Source organism: Perissodus microlepis, chromosome 3, assembly GCF_051167445.1.
Source record: "Perissodus microlepis isolate ML-2025 ecotype Zambia chromosome 3, ASM5116744v1, whole genome shotgun sequence".
Classification (NCBI taxonomy): domain Eukaryota; kingdom Metazoa; phylum Chordata; class Actinopteri; order Cichliformes; family Cichlidae; genus Perissodus; species Perissodus microlepis.
In genome coordinates, this window is record NC_140463.1 from 17,934,068 (window position 1) to 17,950,220 (window position 16,153).

The 16,153-nt window shown below is 43.3% G+C and overlaps 1 protein-coding gene and 1 pseudogene across 1 annotated transcript; both read right to left on the reverse strand.

Moving 5' to 3' along the window:
- Positions 1 to 6,443: 6,443 nt before the first annotated feature.
- Positions 6,444 to 7,838, reverse strand: LOC146390286 (tripartite motif-containing protein 29-like; annotated as a pseudogene).
- Positions 7,839 to 12,099: 4,261 nt separating this feature from the next.
- LOC146390287 (tripartite motif-containing protein 16-like) lies at positions 12,100 to 16,100 on the reverse strand. Its single transcript, XM_084923342.1, has one exon. The coding sequence runs from the start codon at positions 14,899 to 14,901 to the stop codon at positions 13,303 to 13,305; it is 1,599 nt and encodes a 532-aa protein (XP_084779468.1). The 5' UTR covers positions 14,902 to 16,100; the 3' UTR covers positions 12,100 to 13,302.
- Positions 16,101 to 16,153: the final 53 nt, after the last annotated feature.

Here is a 16,153-nt window from a genome sequence, read left to right on the forward strand (position 1 = left end):
TTGATCAACAAATCGATTTACTCTGCCTTACAGAAACCTGGTTGCAGCCGGATGATTATGTTAGTTTAAATGAATCAAAACCCCCGAGTCATTCTAACTACCAGAAATCTCGAAGCACAGGCCGAGGGGGCGGTGTGACAGCAATTTTTCACACCAGCCTATTAATTAACGAAAGACCAAGACAGACTTTTAATTCATTTGAAAGCCTGATGCTTAGCCTTGTCCACCCCAGCTGTAAAACTCAGAAACCAGTCCTACTTGTTATCATCTATCGTCCACCTGGGCCTTACACAGAGTTTGCGTCTGATTTCTCAGACTTTTTATCTGATTTAGTGCTCAGCTCAGATAAAATAATTATTGTGGGTGATTTTAACATCCATGTAGATACTAAAAATGACAGCCTCAACATGGCATTTAATCTGCTATTAGACTCAATTGGCATCTCTCAAAATGTAAAGGAACCCACCCACCACTTTAATTACACTCTAGATCTTGTTTTAACATATGGCATAGAAACTGAACATTTAACAGTGTTTCCTGAAAACCCTCTCCTGTCTGATCATTTCCTGATAACATTTACATTTACAATAATTGATTACACAGCAGTGGTGAGTAGACATTATCACAGTAGATGTCTTTCTGAAAGCGCTGTAACTAAATTTAAGAATATAATCCACCCACTGTTATCATCTTCAATACCCTGTACCAATACAGAGCAGAGCAGCTATCTGAACGCTACTCCAACAGAGGTCGATTATCTTGTTAATAATTTAACCTCCTCACTACGTACGACCCTGGATACTGTAGCTCCTGTGAAAACTAAGGTCTCAAATCAGAAGTACCTGACTCCGTGGTATAATTCTCAAACACGTAGCCTAAAGCAGATGACTCGTAAGCTGGAGAGGAAATGGCGTGTCACAAATTTAGAGGATCATCATTTAGCCTGGAGAAATAGTTTGCTGCTTTATAAGAAAGCCCTCCGCAAAGCCACAACATCTTACTATTCGTCACTGATTGAAGAAAATAAGAACAACCCTAGGTTTCTCTTCAGCACTGTAGCCAGGCTGACAAAAAGTCAGAGCTCTTTTGAGCCAACCATCCCTTTAACGTTAACTAGTAATGACTTCATGAACTTCTTCACAAATGAAATTCTTATCATTAGAGAAAAAATTGCCAATAATCATCCCACAGATGTAATATTATCTACAGCTACTTTTAGTACCATTGATGTTAAGTTAGACCCTTTTTCTCCAATTGATCTTTCTGAGTTAACTTCAATAATTACTTCCTCCAAACCATCAACGTGTCTTTTAGACCCCATTCCTACAAAACTGCTCAAAGAAGTCCTGCTATTAATTAATTCTTCGATCTTAAATATGATCAACCTATCTCTAATAATCGGCTATGTACCACAGGCCTTCAAGGTGGCTGTAGTTAAACCTTTACTCAAAAAGCCATCTCTAGACCCAGCAGTCTTAGCTAATTATAGGCCAATCTCCAACCTTCCTTTCATATCAAAAATCCTTGAAAGAGTAGTTGTCAAACAGCTAACAGATGATCTGCAGAGGAATGGCTTATTTGAAGAGTTTCAGTCAGGTTTCAGAGCTCATCACAGCACAGAAACAGCTTTAGTGAAGGTTACAAATGATCTTCTTATGGCCTCTGACAGTGGACTCATCTCTGTGCTTGTCCTGCTAGACCTTAGTACAGCATTCGATACTGTTTACCATAATATCCTATTAGAGCGATTAGAACATGCTGTAGGTATTACAAGTACTGTACTGCAGTGGTTTGTATCATATCTATCTAATAGACTCCAATTTGCACATGTAAATGGAGAGTCCTCTTCACACACTAACGTCAATTATGGTGTTTCACAGGGTTCGGTGCTAGGACCAATTCTGTTTACATTATACATGTACAGCCTACATATATTCTAGGCTGGACTACTGTAATTCATTATTATCAGGAAGTCCTAAAACACCCCTGAGAAGCCTTCAATTAATCCAAAATGCTGCAGCAAGAGTACTGACAGGGACTAGAAAGAGAGAGCATATTTCTCCTGTATTGGCTTCCCTTCATTGGCTCCCTGTTAAATCCAGAATTGAATTCAAAATCCTGCTCCTCACATACAAGGTCTTAAATAATCAGGCCCCATCTTATCTTAATGACCTTGTAGTACCACATCACCCTATTAGAGCACTTCGCTCTCGCACTGCAGGCCTACTTGTTGTTCCTAGAGTATTTAAAAGTAGAACGGGAGGGAGAGCCTTCAGTTTTCAGGCCCCTCTTCTATGGAAACAGCTTCGAGTTTGGATTCGGGAGACAGACAGTATCTCTATTTTTAAGATTAGGCTTAAAACATTTTTTTTTTTTTGCTAAAGCATATCATTAGGACTGGATCAGGTGACCCTGAATCCTCCCTTAGTTATGCTGCAATAGGCGTAGGCTGCTGGGGGACTCCCATGATGCATTGAGTTTTTCCTTTTCAGTCACCTTTTTCACTCACTATGTGTTAATAGACCTCTCTGCATTGAATAGTACTTGTTATTAATCTCTGTCTCTCTTCCACAGCATGTCTTCTATCCTGTCTTCCTTCTCTCACCCCAACCGGTCGCAGCAGATGGCCGCTCCTCCCTGAGCCTGGTTCTGCCGGAAGTTTCTTCCTGTTAAAAGGGAGTTTTTCCTTCCCACTGTCGCCAAAGTGCTTGCTCATAGGAGGCCATTTGATTGTTGGGTTTTTCTCTGTATGTATTACTGTAGGGTCTACCTTACAATATAAAGCACTTTGAGGCGACTGTTATTGTGATTTGGCGCTACATAAATAAAATTGAATTGAATTGAATTGAGGTTGAGAGGTACCGGCTAGATATAGTCGGGCTCACCTCAATGCATGGCTTGGGCTCTGGAACCAGCCTCCTGGAGAGGGGCTGGACTCTGTCTCAGTCTGGAGTTGCCCCTGATGAGAGGCGGTGGGCTGGGGTGGGTCATACGTTTTGAACACTCGGGCAAATAGAGGGGCTGAGCTGTCAATTGATCACCACCTGGTGGTGAGTTGCATCAGGTGGTGGGAGAGGATGCTGGACAGACCTGGCGCGCCTAAACGTACAGTGAGGGTGTGCTGGGAACGCCTAGCAGAGGCCCCGGTCTGCGAGATCTTCTACTCACACTTCCAGCAGAGCTTCAACAGCATTTCCAGGGAGACTGGGGACACTGAGTCCGAATGGACTATGTTCAGCACCTCCATTGCCGAAGCTCCTGCACTGAGCTGCGGCCGCAAGGTAATTGGTGCCTGTTGTGGTGGTAGGCACCAAGCTGAAGAAGGAGTCCTACCAGGCTTGGTTAGTCTGTGGGACTCCGGAGGCAGCTGATAGGTACCGACAGGCCAAGCGGAATGCGGCACGGGCGGTGCCTGAAGTAAAAACTCTGGTGTCGGAGGAGTTCGGAGAGGCCATGGAAAAAGACTTTCGGACTGCATTGAAGAGATTCTGGCAAACTGTCAGCGACTCAGGATCGGAAAGTGGTGTTCTACCTGCACTGTGTATAGTGCGGGTGGAGTGCTGCTGACTTCGACTGAGAAAATTGTTGGGTGGTGGAAGGAATACTTCGAGGACTTCCTCAATCCCACTGGCACGTCTTCTGTGGTGGAAGCAGAGTCTGGGGACGAAGGAAGTGACCCCGCCAATCTCTGGGGGCGAGGTCACTGAGGCAGTTAAACAACTCCATGGTGGCAGAGCCCCTGGGGTGGACAAGGTCTGCCTCAAGTTCCTGAAGGCTCTGGATGTTGTCGGGCTGTCTTGGTTGACACGCCTCTACAATGTTGCGTGGAGATCAGGGGCAGTACCCCTGAACTGGCTGACCGGGGTGGTGGTCCCCATCTTTAAGAAAGGGGACCGGTGGGTGTGTTCCAACTACAGGGGACTCACACTCCTCAGCCTCCCTGGGAAAGTTTTTGCTGCTGGAGAGGAGAATCTGTCTGTTAGTCGAACCTCGGATACATGAGGAACAATGCAGTTTTCGTCCTGGTCGTGGAACACTGGACCAGCTCTTTATCCTCTCAAGGATACTTGAGGGTGCATAGGAGTTTGCCCAACCAGTCTACATGTGTTTTGTGGATTTGGAGAAGGCATTCAACCGTGTCCCTTGGGGGGTCTTGTGGGGGGTGCTCCGAGAGTGTGGGGTGTCCGGTCCATTGCTACGGGCCATTCAGTCCTTATACAACCACTGCAAGAGCTTGGTCCGCATAGCCGGCAATAAGTCAGACTCGTTCCTTGTGGGTAATGAGCTCCGCCAGGCTGCCCTTTGTCACTGATTCTGTTCATAATTTTTATGGACAGAATTTCTAGGCGCAGCCAAGTGGCGGAAGGCTCTCACTTGGGTGGTCTCAGGATTTCATCTCTGCTTTTTGTAGATGATGTGGTTCTGTTGGCTTCATCGGGTGATGGCCTCCAGCTCACCTTGGAACGGTTCGCAGCCGAGTGTGAAGCAGTGGGAATGAGAATTAGCACCTCCAAATCTGAGGGATGGTTCTCAGCCGGAAAAGGGTGGAGTGCCCACTCCGGGTCAGGGATGAGTTCCTGCCCAAGTGGAGGAGTATAAGTATCTCGGGAGAAGGGAGCGGGAGATCGACAGACGGATTGGTGCAGCGGCCGCAGCGATGTGGATGCTGCTCCTTGTCAGATGGGCGCCTCCTGGGTGAGGTTTTCTGGGCATGTCCCACCAGGAGGAGGCCCCGGGGCAGACCCAGGACATGCTGGAGAGATTATATCTCTTGGCTGGCCTGGGAACGCCTTGATGTTCCCCCGAACAAGCTGCAGGAGATGGCTGGGGAGAGGGAGGTCTGGGCTTCTCTGCTTGGGCTGCTTCCCCCGCGACCCAGCCCCGGATAAGCGGAAGAAAATGGATGGATGGATATTAAATGAACATCTTCTTCATATTCTTTTCTACCTGTTAAAAGCATGAATTCAGGTTCCTTGATAATTAAGGGATAATTTATTGATATCAAACCACATCTTAAGAATTTCCAGCTCATTTTTAATTGCATACAAGAGATCATTTAATTTTCTTTCCACAAGATAATGCATTTGTATCATCTGTATAAACAACATATTTAATCAATTTAGTAATATTACAAATATAATTATTGAAAAGTACAAAGAGTTTTGGATCAGTCACAGATCCTTGAGTTACCCCACATTGACCCTTTTAGATGCAGTTTTATTAATTTGCACACATTGTTGTCCATTTTCCAACCAGGAATAGGCTACACATCTTATTCCATATCTCTCTAATTTCCTTAATAACTGATATGAACTGATATAGTTTGTTCAACTACATAAGACTGGCCCCCTATAAAATCCAAATCTTTAAGAAATAAAAATAAATAAAGTTCCCAGTGTTATTGTCGTTTAAGCAATGAAAAAACTTGAGGCCCTAAAACTGTTGAATTATTGCTTGATTATGTTCATGATAATTATTTCCTCTACTTACTTTGGAGTCTAGTGGAAACTGTTTTGAAATACATTTCTCATATGTCATTCTGATTTCTTTCCAAAGCGGTTGAATATTTCTGCCACAACAGAGAAAGAGTGCACTGTTGATTTGAATACAATTTCAAGTAAATTTACAGGTAACTACAGACAATTAATCATAAGATGTCAGACTAGCAACTATAAAGTGATTCTGAGCAGAGAAGAAACAGCACAACAGTGAGCTCTCAACAGCAAAGATAGACAAGAAAAAAAAACAAAAAAACCTGGAAGCTAAAACTTCTATTTCAGTTTAATGAACTCTGCATGTATCTCCATTTTCATAAAGACCAAGTCCAGCATAGAGCGGCTGAGTGAATGTGGTCTGGACTCTGTGGAGGAAAGTCATGGTTTCAGAGACGCTGTAGAAAGACAGAATACCTGCTCTGTGATCCAGGTACACTCCTACTCTGGAGGACCGAGGACCTGAGAGGAGAGTTCGGACTTTGTTGTGCCAAAAAATATAACTGTTTGTGTAACAATGGAATGACTAAGATTTGTCATTGTATCCAAATACACATTCATTTAAGCTCCCTGCTCTGCTGATATTATTGTATGCAACTGCTGCATCAACTCCTCCTCCTCTCCACTCCACCTCCCAGTAACAACGTCCAGTCAGACTCTCTCTGCCTAGGACCTGATACCAATAAGTGAATCTGTCTGGATGATCAGAATAAGACTGTTGTTGTTCCATTACTGTTACTGTTCTGTTCCCCTCAGATAATAACAGACGTCTGTGTGCTGTGTTTGGATCCAGTGTGATTTGACATGAATATTTTAAGAATCCAGCTCTGGTCTTTGGCTCTGTTGGTGACAGTAAAACATCCACTTCAGTGACTGTCAGTGAGATGTTTGTCCATTCCTCTCTCAGAATGTCCTGTAGTATAACTCTGGTCTCTGACACAGCTGCTGTCACATCCTCAAAGTACCTCAGAGGACGAATATTGATGCTGGATGAGTGTGTAGACTCACTGAGTGCTGACAGTGAGGGGTAGTTGTGTAGAAACTGGTTGTGATCCTCTGTGTGTGAGAGCTGCTCCAGCTCGCCGTCTTTCCTCTTCAGCTCAGCGATCTCCTGCTCCAGCTTCTCCTGAAGCTCTTTGACTCGACTCACTTCAGTTTCCTGCTGGGATCTGACCTGCTGCTTCACATCAGAGCTTCTTTTCTGGATGAGACGGATCACCTCAGTGAACATCTTCTCACTGTCCTCCACTGCTTTATCAGCAGAGCCATTGATGGCCTCCACCTCCTGTTGAAGCAGCTTCACATCTTTCTCTCGCTCCTGGATTCTCTGCTGGATGTTTAGTCGTCTCACCTCGAGCTCCTTCTGCTTCTCAGTCCTTTCTGCTGCAGCTGGGACTGTTTCATGGCCTTTATGTTCATCCATTGTGCAGAGACAACAGATACTCTGCTGATCAGTACGACAGAAAATCTTCATCACCTCATCATGACGAGAGCAGATGTTGTCCTGGAGCTTCTTGGAGGGGGCCACCAGCTTGTGTTTCTTTAATGGAGCTGCATCATAGTGAGGTTGGAGGTGTTTCTCACAGTAAGAGGCTGGACAAGATAAACAGGACTTGATGGCTTTCAGCTTCCTCCCAGTGCAGACATCACAGGCCACATCTTCAGGTCCAGCATAGCAGTGATCAGCTGGAGCAGCTTGGAGTCCAGTCTTCTTCAGCTGCTCCACTAAAGCTGCTAATATGTTTTTTTTCTCCAGGAAAGGCCTCGGTGTGAACGTCTTCCTGCACTGAGGGCAGCTGTGGATTCCCTTCCTGTCCTCTTCATCCCAGAAACTCTTAATACAGTTTATGCAGTAGCTGTGTCCACAGGTTGTAGTCACCGGATCTTTCAGTAGATCCAAACAGATGGAACAAGAGAATATTTCTTCATCCAGCTGAATTCCTTTTTGTGCCATTTGTCCTGGCAGTAACAAATGCGTGTCTGACTTGATGTGTGTCTGTGAGTTTCTGTTTTGTCGATGTGAATCTAGACTTAACAACTTGTGTCTGTGCAGTGAGTGGGGGTTGTCAGTGGGGCTGTGTACAGAGTGTATCTGGTGTGTTTAATGAAGAGTAGGGAAGCGATATCAAGCTTTGACTAATTCCGGGAAGAGGAGTGGTTTGAAGCACTTTAACCTTTTCTAGAAGAACATTTCATCTTAAAATTTTTTGTAGGTTCAGTTTTTAAGTGATAGATTTTGACCAGTTACAATGTACTAAATTAAAACTCTGAAACATTTAAAATCATATGCTTGAAGAAGAGACAGTCTATGAATCAGTCACTTCAGTACCTGAAAAAAAATAAGTTGTGCAACCAAAAAAAAAAAACAATGCAACTAAACACTCAACAGATTAACTACTACAGCTAAATCAGCCACTTAAATTGTATCAACTACAAAACCTAATGTAACACTCATAACTAAACATAACTCCCACTTCTAAATCAACCATCAACATCTATAACTAAACTAACCAGTGAAACTACCACAATAACTTCAACTGCTCACATTGCACCTGCACTAAACAGCTACAGCAAACCAAGTTCAGTGGCGTACAAGAAGAATATCACTTCTTTGGCCAAAGCAACCTTAAAAACTTGCAATTAAAAATGGTAAGTTTGAAACAAATCTCAAACACTGCAAGTATAAAATCTGTAAATATATATAGCAACACCTGCAGCCAAAGCAACATCTGCAATGGAGCATGATAACATTCGTTCCATCTACCAACCCATGAAACCAAAGCAATACTACAATAAATATTGTAACTATGGCAACCCCAGAAACTGCAGCATCTGTTCATAGATGTGGCAACTTCTTCACGGCAACTTCTTCAGCTAAGCCAACAGGTGAAACTACAGCAACATCTGCAGTAACACATGGCAAATTCTGCAACTGAGCTAATGACGAAAACAAAAGCATCAGCTGCTAGTAAATTTTGCAACATCTTCAACTGTCAGCCAGCATGACCAAGCATGACAGCCACGGCAACTAAACAAACCTCAAATCACATCAACATCTGCTTTAAGACATAGCTACTTCTGCACTGATGCAACAACAATAAAAAGTAAGAACTGCTGCAACTAAACAAACTTCAAACTACAGTATCTCCCATAACACAAAGACACTTAAGTGAGTAAATGAATGACTGAAACTACAGCTAGATCTGCTACTAGACATGGTAACTTCTGCAACTCAGTCAGTGACTGAAACTATAACAGCATCTGCAAAAAACAAAAAAGAAAAACAAACAAAAACATGCCAATTTCTGTTTGGTTTAGCTGATGCAAAAAAAAATTGACAATTGAAACTACATCTGCAGAAAAGTATTAAAAATTCTGCAACAAATGAATGAAAGAAACTTTAGCAACATCCACTACATGGCATGGGAACTTCTACAACTAAATAAATGACTGTAAAATAGCAACATCCACCACTACTACTAACCCTTCAACTACTGCAACTACCACTAGAACCACTACAACTACAACGTCTGCTAGAAGATGTGGCAACTACTGCAACAAAATGAAAGCCTAAAAATACACTAACAACTGCTACTGTGCACGGCAAGTTTTGCAACCAAATTGGCATATGAAACCAAACCAGCATCTGGTAGAAGATATGACGACTAAATAAAGAACTGAAACCACAACACCCCTCTGTGAATCGCTACCTTATAGTGGCTTGAGGGGTTTGTGTGTCCTAGGGATGTCAGAGGCTATGCTGTCCTGGGGCATTTGCCCCCTGATAGGGTCTCCCATGGCAAATTGGTCCTGGGTGAGGGATCAAACAAAGAGCGATTCAAAAGACTCTTATGAGTACATGATCAAGGGAACTGTTCTGGTCTCAGAATCTCATCTCTGCTGGAACCAGCACTCCTGGAGAGGGGCTGGACTCTGTCTCTGTCTGGAGTTGCCCTTGGTGAGAGACGACGGGCTGGGGTGGGTATCCTAGTATCCCCTTGGCTTGCTGCCTGTAGGTTGGGGTTTTTCCCAGTGGACAAGAGGGTTTGTTCCCTCCATCTTTGGGTTGGGGAATTAGTCCTGACTGCTGTTTGCCATTATGCGCCGAACGACAGTTCTGAGTAGCCAGCCTTCTTGGAGTCCCTTCTTGGAGCCTCCCGGATCTGAACCCCAGTGGTGTTTTGTCGTTGACCATTACCATGCGGAAGGACCCATGGGAGAACAAATCAGGGAGCGCTAAGTCTAAACCACGGCATCTCCCCATTAATAGCCAATCACAAATATTACCTGTTTCCATGTGTCCAATATTTACTTTGAATTATGAACTGTCTGGGAGTTTTCCATGCGCAGACTGCCTGACATAGAGAAGTCCACAGCTTTGCAAGCCGAATCTTTAACTGCCTGATAATAAAATAATGTGAACTGCTAGATTGTCTAGATTGTCTCTTGAACTTTTCTTAGCAAAAAAGAACTCCACAGTAGCCAAGTGGCCGAAGGCTTTGACTTTGGGTGGTCTCAGAATCTCATCTCTGCTTTTCGCAGAAGATATGGTTTTGATGGGTTCAACAGGTGATGGCCTCCAGCTTGCACTGGAACAGTTGTACCCGAGTGTAAAATGGGGGGAATGAGAATCAGCACCTCCAAATCTGAGGCCGTGGTTGTCAGCCAGATTTGGCTGTAGTGTCCACTCCGGATGAAGGACAAGTTCATGCCCCAAGTGGAGGAGTTTAAGTATCTTGGGGTCTTGTTCACGAGTGATGGAAGACGGGAGTGGGTGATCGACAGACGGATTGGTGCTGTGGCTAAAGTGATGCGGACGCGTACTGGTCTGTTGCGGTCAAGAGAGAGCTGAGTGTAAAAGTGAAGCTCTCCATTAACCGGTCAATCTACACGCATACCCTCACCTATGGTCACGAGCTGTGGGTAGTGACTGAATAAACAAGATCATGTGGGGCTTCCTCTGAAGGGTGGCTGGCCTCTCCCTTAGAGAGAGGGTGAGGAGTTTGGCCATCCGGGAGGGGCTCAGAGTAGAGCCGCTGCTCCTCCGCATCGAAAGGAGCCAGTTGAGGTGGTTTGGGTATCTGACAAGGATGCCTCCTGGGTGTCTCCTGGATGAGGTGTTCCCAGCATGACCTACCGGGAGGAGGCCCTGGGGCAGACCCAGGACACACTGGAGAGATTATATCTCTCAGCTGGCCTGGGAACGCCTTGGTGTCCCCCTGGACAAGTTGGAGCAGGTGGTTAGGGAGAAGGAGGTCTGGGTTTCTCTGTTTAGGCCTGGATAAGCGGAAGAGGAAGGTCGGAAGGAAGGAAGGACGGACAGACAGATACCACAACATCTGCAGAATGGCTACTTCTGCAACTCAACCAGTGACTAAAACTATATGAACATCAGCAGAAAACAATGAAGAATTCTGTAACTTAACGGATCAATGAAACAATAGCTGCTATAAGTATTGTCTACTTTTGCAACTAAACAAACCTCAGACTACAACATCTCCTGTAATGAATGACTGAAACTACAGTATCATCTGCAGGAAAGCATGGTGACTTCAGGAATTAAATCAGTGGCTGAAAATATAACATCTACAGGAAAGCATGGATAATTCTGTAACAAATGAATGAAGGAGACTACAGCAATATCTGCTATTAGTCATGGCAATGTCTGCAACTCTGCTACTCCAAGTATAACAACATCTGCTATATGACACAAGAACTACTGCAGCTAAATTTAAAACTAAAACTACAGCCACACCAGCAGCAAAGAGTGATTGTAACTAAACAAGCCTAAAACCACAGCAACTTCTGCAACTAAGTTAATAATTTATTTCTTTTTTTTCTTTTTTCTTTTTTTGCCTGTCCCGTTTGGTTCTTTTGCCATTAGAATTATTGTCTAAAGGCAAAGAAAGATGCCCAATGGACTTGACTGGGGAAAAGAAAAGGGAGAAAGAAAGAGGGAAAGAAAAACAGCAGGGAAGAGGAACGGTGATAAAGGGCAAAAAACAATGTGAATATAACAGTAAATACTAAATATTGAATATTACTGTGCAGCACGTAGGATTGACAGCCCACAGTGTGCTTTGAGGTAGGAGCCAAAAACGGTGTAGTTTGTGTGTGTGAGCACCCGTGTGTGCACCTGTGAGCATGAGCGCGCTTGTATTTAAAAGGTTCCTTCATGTAATGATCTGCTAGAAGACCAACGGAGGGGAAACCGTGCCACTCTCCCAGAAAGTGCTGAAGAGAGCCCCAGATGAGGGGTCACTCAGCAGCCGCGGAGCAGAAGCAGACCGCCCCGACTCCGCAGCAGCAGGGAGGCCCCACATATACTTTGTTACTATATTTGAATTTAAGTTAATAATTTCAAATATAGTAACATCTGCTACTACTGACAATGGAACTACAACCAAACAAATCTATCTATGATAAGATACAGTAACTACTGTAACCATAAAAGTCCTGGATATAACAGTCGTGTGGCAACAAAAAAAAAAAATCATACAAGCACGCAGTGACAGTCTCTCCTTCAACTTCTGCAGCCAGAGGAAATTTGTAAATGAGAGACAGTCTCCAACAACATATTTTTGTTTGTTTGTTTTTTGCTAAACACGTCACTCATGACCAACGAATCAAACCTGTTTGCTTAACCAAAGCAGAGAAAGAGAATCAGGATTCGTCCAAAAGCAGCTAAACAGGAAGGACACAGAAAGATACTGAATCATCTGCATGAGTCAGATCAGGTTTTAGAGTGTATGTGTGTGTGTGTGTCACTTGTTGTGCTAAGTTCATGATTGAACACCTTTGTACTCTCTGACAAACACATCAGTTTCCTCATCTGCATAATCACTGGGAGACTTTGGAGGCGGGCTGTAGGCTGCTCATCCAATCACATGTCAGAAACACTACATTGTGCCTTCTGCTGGTTTTTCCAACATGTTCTCATCCCAAAACGTAACATACTACGCTATGAGACAAATTGTTGGTATGTTAGGCTTTCGGCCACTCAACACGTCTCTATATTATGCGTTCAGAAACAGGAGAGAACATGAGAACTGTTTGGACATGTACATTTATTTTACTTTTTTTTTTTTTAATCATCGTGAATCGCTTTGGAAAACACTATCTAACATGATTAAGGTTGTGGTTAAGGTTAGGGATAAGAACACAGAAAACAGACCAGCAGAAAGTCTAAGTTATAGCCACACCTGATATAAAAAAAAATACCAGTAATGAGTTACATATGCCAGAGCAGCAGAATAATTCAAATCAAGATTTTCATTTCAATATTTCTTCAAATAACCAAATAACTCCTCTGTGTTAAAACACAAAAATCAACAACAACAAAAAAGAAAGAAAATCAGTATGTATCAGTTCAAACATGTAACAAACTTCACACAGGAGGGTTTACATTAAGCAAGTCTTCAGATTGAGTCTCTATAAAATCCACATCTTCTCTAGTAGAATACGTGTGATTTTGTGTGCTGGAAGGACTGAAATTAAAAGTCTTATTCAGAGTGTAACATTTGATCTGTGAGCTTAGACAATACTATTCATAATAAAACAATTATATTTATAATACTAGTGTCTTCTTGATATAAAAACTGAAGTTCATTAATGTTTGTTCATTTTTATTAGATTTTATGATCTTCTCCATACAAGCTAATTAGAAATTGTTTTCGGTCTAGCAGAATTTACTTTCAAAGAACTTTCTGGTGCCACTCTGACCTCTTTTCAAAATCTCCATCACTGTTGACAACAATGATGGAGACCAAAGAAACAGGAACTAGCTGTCCCTCAGTGACTTCTGTCTATTTCAGTTTAATATCTCTGCAGTGTCTCCATGATCAATAAAAAGACAAACTCCAGCATAGAGCGGCTGAGTGAATGTGGTCTGGACTCTGTGGAGGAGAGTCATGGTTTCAGAGACGCTGTAGAAAGACAGAATACCTGCTCTGTGATCCAGGTACACTCCTACTCTGGAGGACCGAGGACCTGAGAGGACAGTTTGGACTTTCTTGTGCAAAAATTTGCAACTTTTTCTGTCACAGCTCAATAACCAAGACTTGTCATTAAATCCAAATCCACATTCATCTGACTCTCCTGCTCTGCTGATATTCTTGTATGCAACTGCTGCATCAACTCCACCCCCTCTCCACTCCACCTCCCAGTAACAACATCCAGTCAGACTCTCTCTACTCAGGACTTGATAATAATCAGTGAATCTGTCTGGGTGATTAGAGTAAGTCTGTTTTTGTCTCATTAATGTCACTTTTCTGTTCCCTTCAGATAATAACAATTCTCTGTGTGCTGTGTTTGGATCCAGTGTGATTTGACATGAATATTTTAAGAATCCAGCTCTGGTCTTTGGCTCTGTTGGTGACAGTAAAACATCCTCTTCAGTGACTGTCAGTGAGATGTTTGTCCATTCCTCTCTCAGAATGTCCTGTAGTTTATCTCTGGTCTCTGACACAGCTGCTGTCACATCCTCAAAGTAGCTCAGAGGACGAATATTGATGCTGGATGAGTGTGTAGACTCACTGAGTGCTGACAGTGAGGGGTAGTTGTGTAGAAACTGGTTGTGATCCTCTGTGTGTGAGAGCTGCTCCAGCTCGCCGTCTTTCCTCTTCAGCTCAGCGATCTCCTGCTCCAGCTTCTCCTGAAGCTCTTTGACTCGACTCACTTCAGTTTCCTGCTGGGATCTGACCTGCTGCTTCACATCAGAGCTTCTTTTCTGGATGAGACGGATCAGCTCAGTGAACATCTTCTCACTGTCCTCCACTGCTTTATCAGCAGAGCCATTGATGGCCTCCACCTCCTGTTGAAGCAGCTTCACATCTTTCTCTCGCTCCTGGATTCTCTGCTGGATGTTTAGTCGTCTCCCCTCGAGCTCCTTCTGCTTCTCAGTCCTTTCTGCTGCAGCTGGGACTGTTTCATGGCCTTTATGATGAGAGCAGATGTTCTCCTGGAGCTTCTTGGAGGGGGCCACCAGCTTGTGTTTCTTTAATGGAGCTGCATCATAGTGAGGTTGAAGGTGTCTCTCACAGTAAGAGGCCAGACAGACTAAACAGGACTTGATGGCTTTCAGCTTCCTCCCAGTGCAGACATCACAGGCCACATCTTCAGGTCCAGCATAGCAGTGATCAGCTGGAGCAGCTTGGAGTCCAGTCTTCTTCAGTAACTCCATCAACTCTGCTAACATGGTGTTTTTCTCCAGGACAGGCCTCGGTATGAAAGTCTTCCTGCACTGAGGGCAGCTGTGGATTCCCTTCCTGTCCTCTTCATCAAAGTGGGTTTCGATACAGTTCATACAGTAACTGTGTCCACAGGGAATAGTCACAGTATCCTTCAGTAGATCCAAACAGATCCAACAAGAGAACATTTCTCGATCTAGCTGATCTCTTTTCTGCGCCATTTCTCCTTCTCAGTAAGAGTGCCTCTGTGAGTTTCTGTTACATAGCGGTGAAACTATTCCAGAAAATATGTGGACAGACTGGAGCTGCTGTGCTTCAGGTAGAAGAGGGAGGAGTTAACAGACTTTAGCTTTTACCAGGAAGAACAGTTTGAAGTAGACACTGTTTAGTAACTTTAAACATCATAGGTCTGTTTGTAGTTTGCATTTTATCCGTTACCTCCTAATCAGTTAAAAATCTGTAAATACATAATCAGCAAATGCAAACAACACTTGCAAATAAATATATATTCAGCACCCAATGAGACCACAGCAATATGTACAACTGCAACTCCTGCAAATGAGTCAGCCTCTGAAACTACAGGAATTATAAAACTGTAATGGCTAAAACTAAACATGGCAAGTATCTCAAGATTTGCACCTACGCTAACGGGTGAAAGTACCACTGCAATGAAGCAACCATTGACACTATACCTGCAACTAACAACACCAACATTGTCAAGTTAGTGAAACTGAAATGACTGAAACTTGAGTAACTGATACAAATAAATTATACCAGCAGCTGAAACTGGTGCAACTAAATGAAATACCCAAGCTACATCACCATCTGGTGCTAGTTATGGAAACTTCCACAACTTAATCAAACACTGATACTACTGAACATCTGAAACTACAGATGGAAAGTTAGGCAGCTACACACAGGACTTAATGTAGCAGTGATAAGTGATAAAAGAAAGACCGAACCAGAGATTTGAATATCCAAAGTGAGAGCAAAGTCAAAAGTTACCCCAAGGTTCCTGATAGACGATTTCACAAATGTCGAAAGGGGACCTAGAGCTTTCATCATCGTAAGTGCATGTCTGTCAGGAACACATACAAGGACTTCGGTTTTTCCTTCATTAAGTTGGAGGAAGTTGTCAGTCATCCAACCTTTAATGGAGTCTAAGCCCTTATTCAGAATCTTCAGCTTAGAAACATCTTGGGGCTAAAAATAAATGTATAACTGAATTTCATCTTCATAGCAGTGATAGCAAATTTCCTCAAAGGGGCTCAAAATATGCTGAAAAGGAAGTAGATATATTAGACACAATAAGGGCCCCAATACAGAACCTTGTGGCACACCATAGGTAAGGGAAGTGAAGGATGACCTGCACTTAGGAACCGCCACAGAAAAGTGGTGGTCAACCATATCAAAGGCCGACATGAGGTCCAACATCAGCAGAATAGAACATTTTCCTGCATCATCAACGTATTA

Coding starts and splice junctions, on each gene's coding strand:
- LOC146390287 (XM_084923342.1), bottom strand. CDS start 14,901: ATGGCGCAGAAAAGAGATCAGCTAGATCGAGAAATGTTCTCTTGTTGG.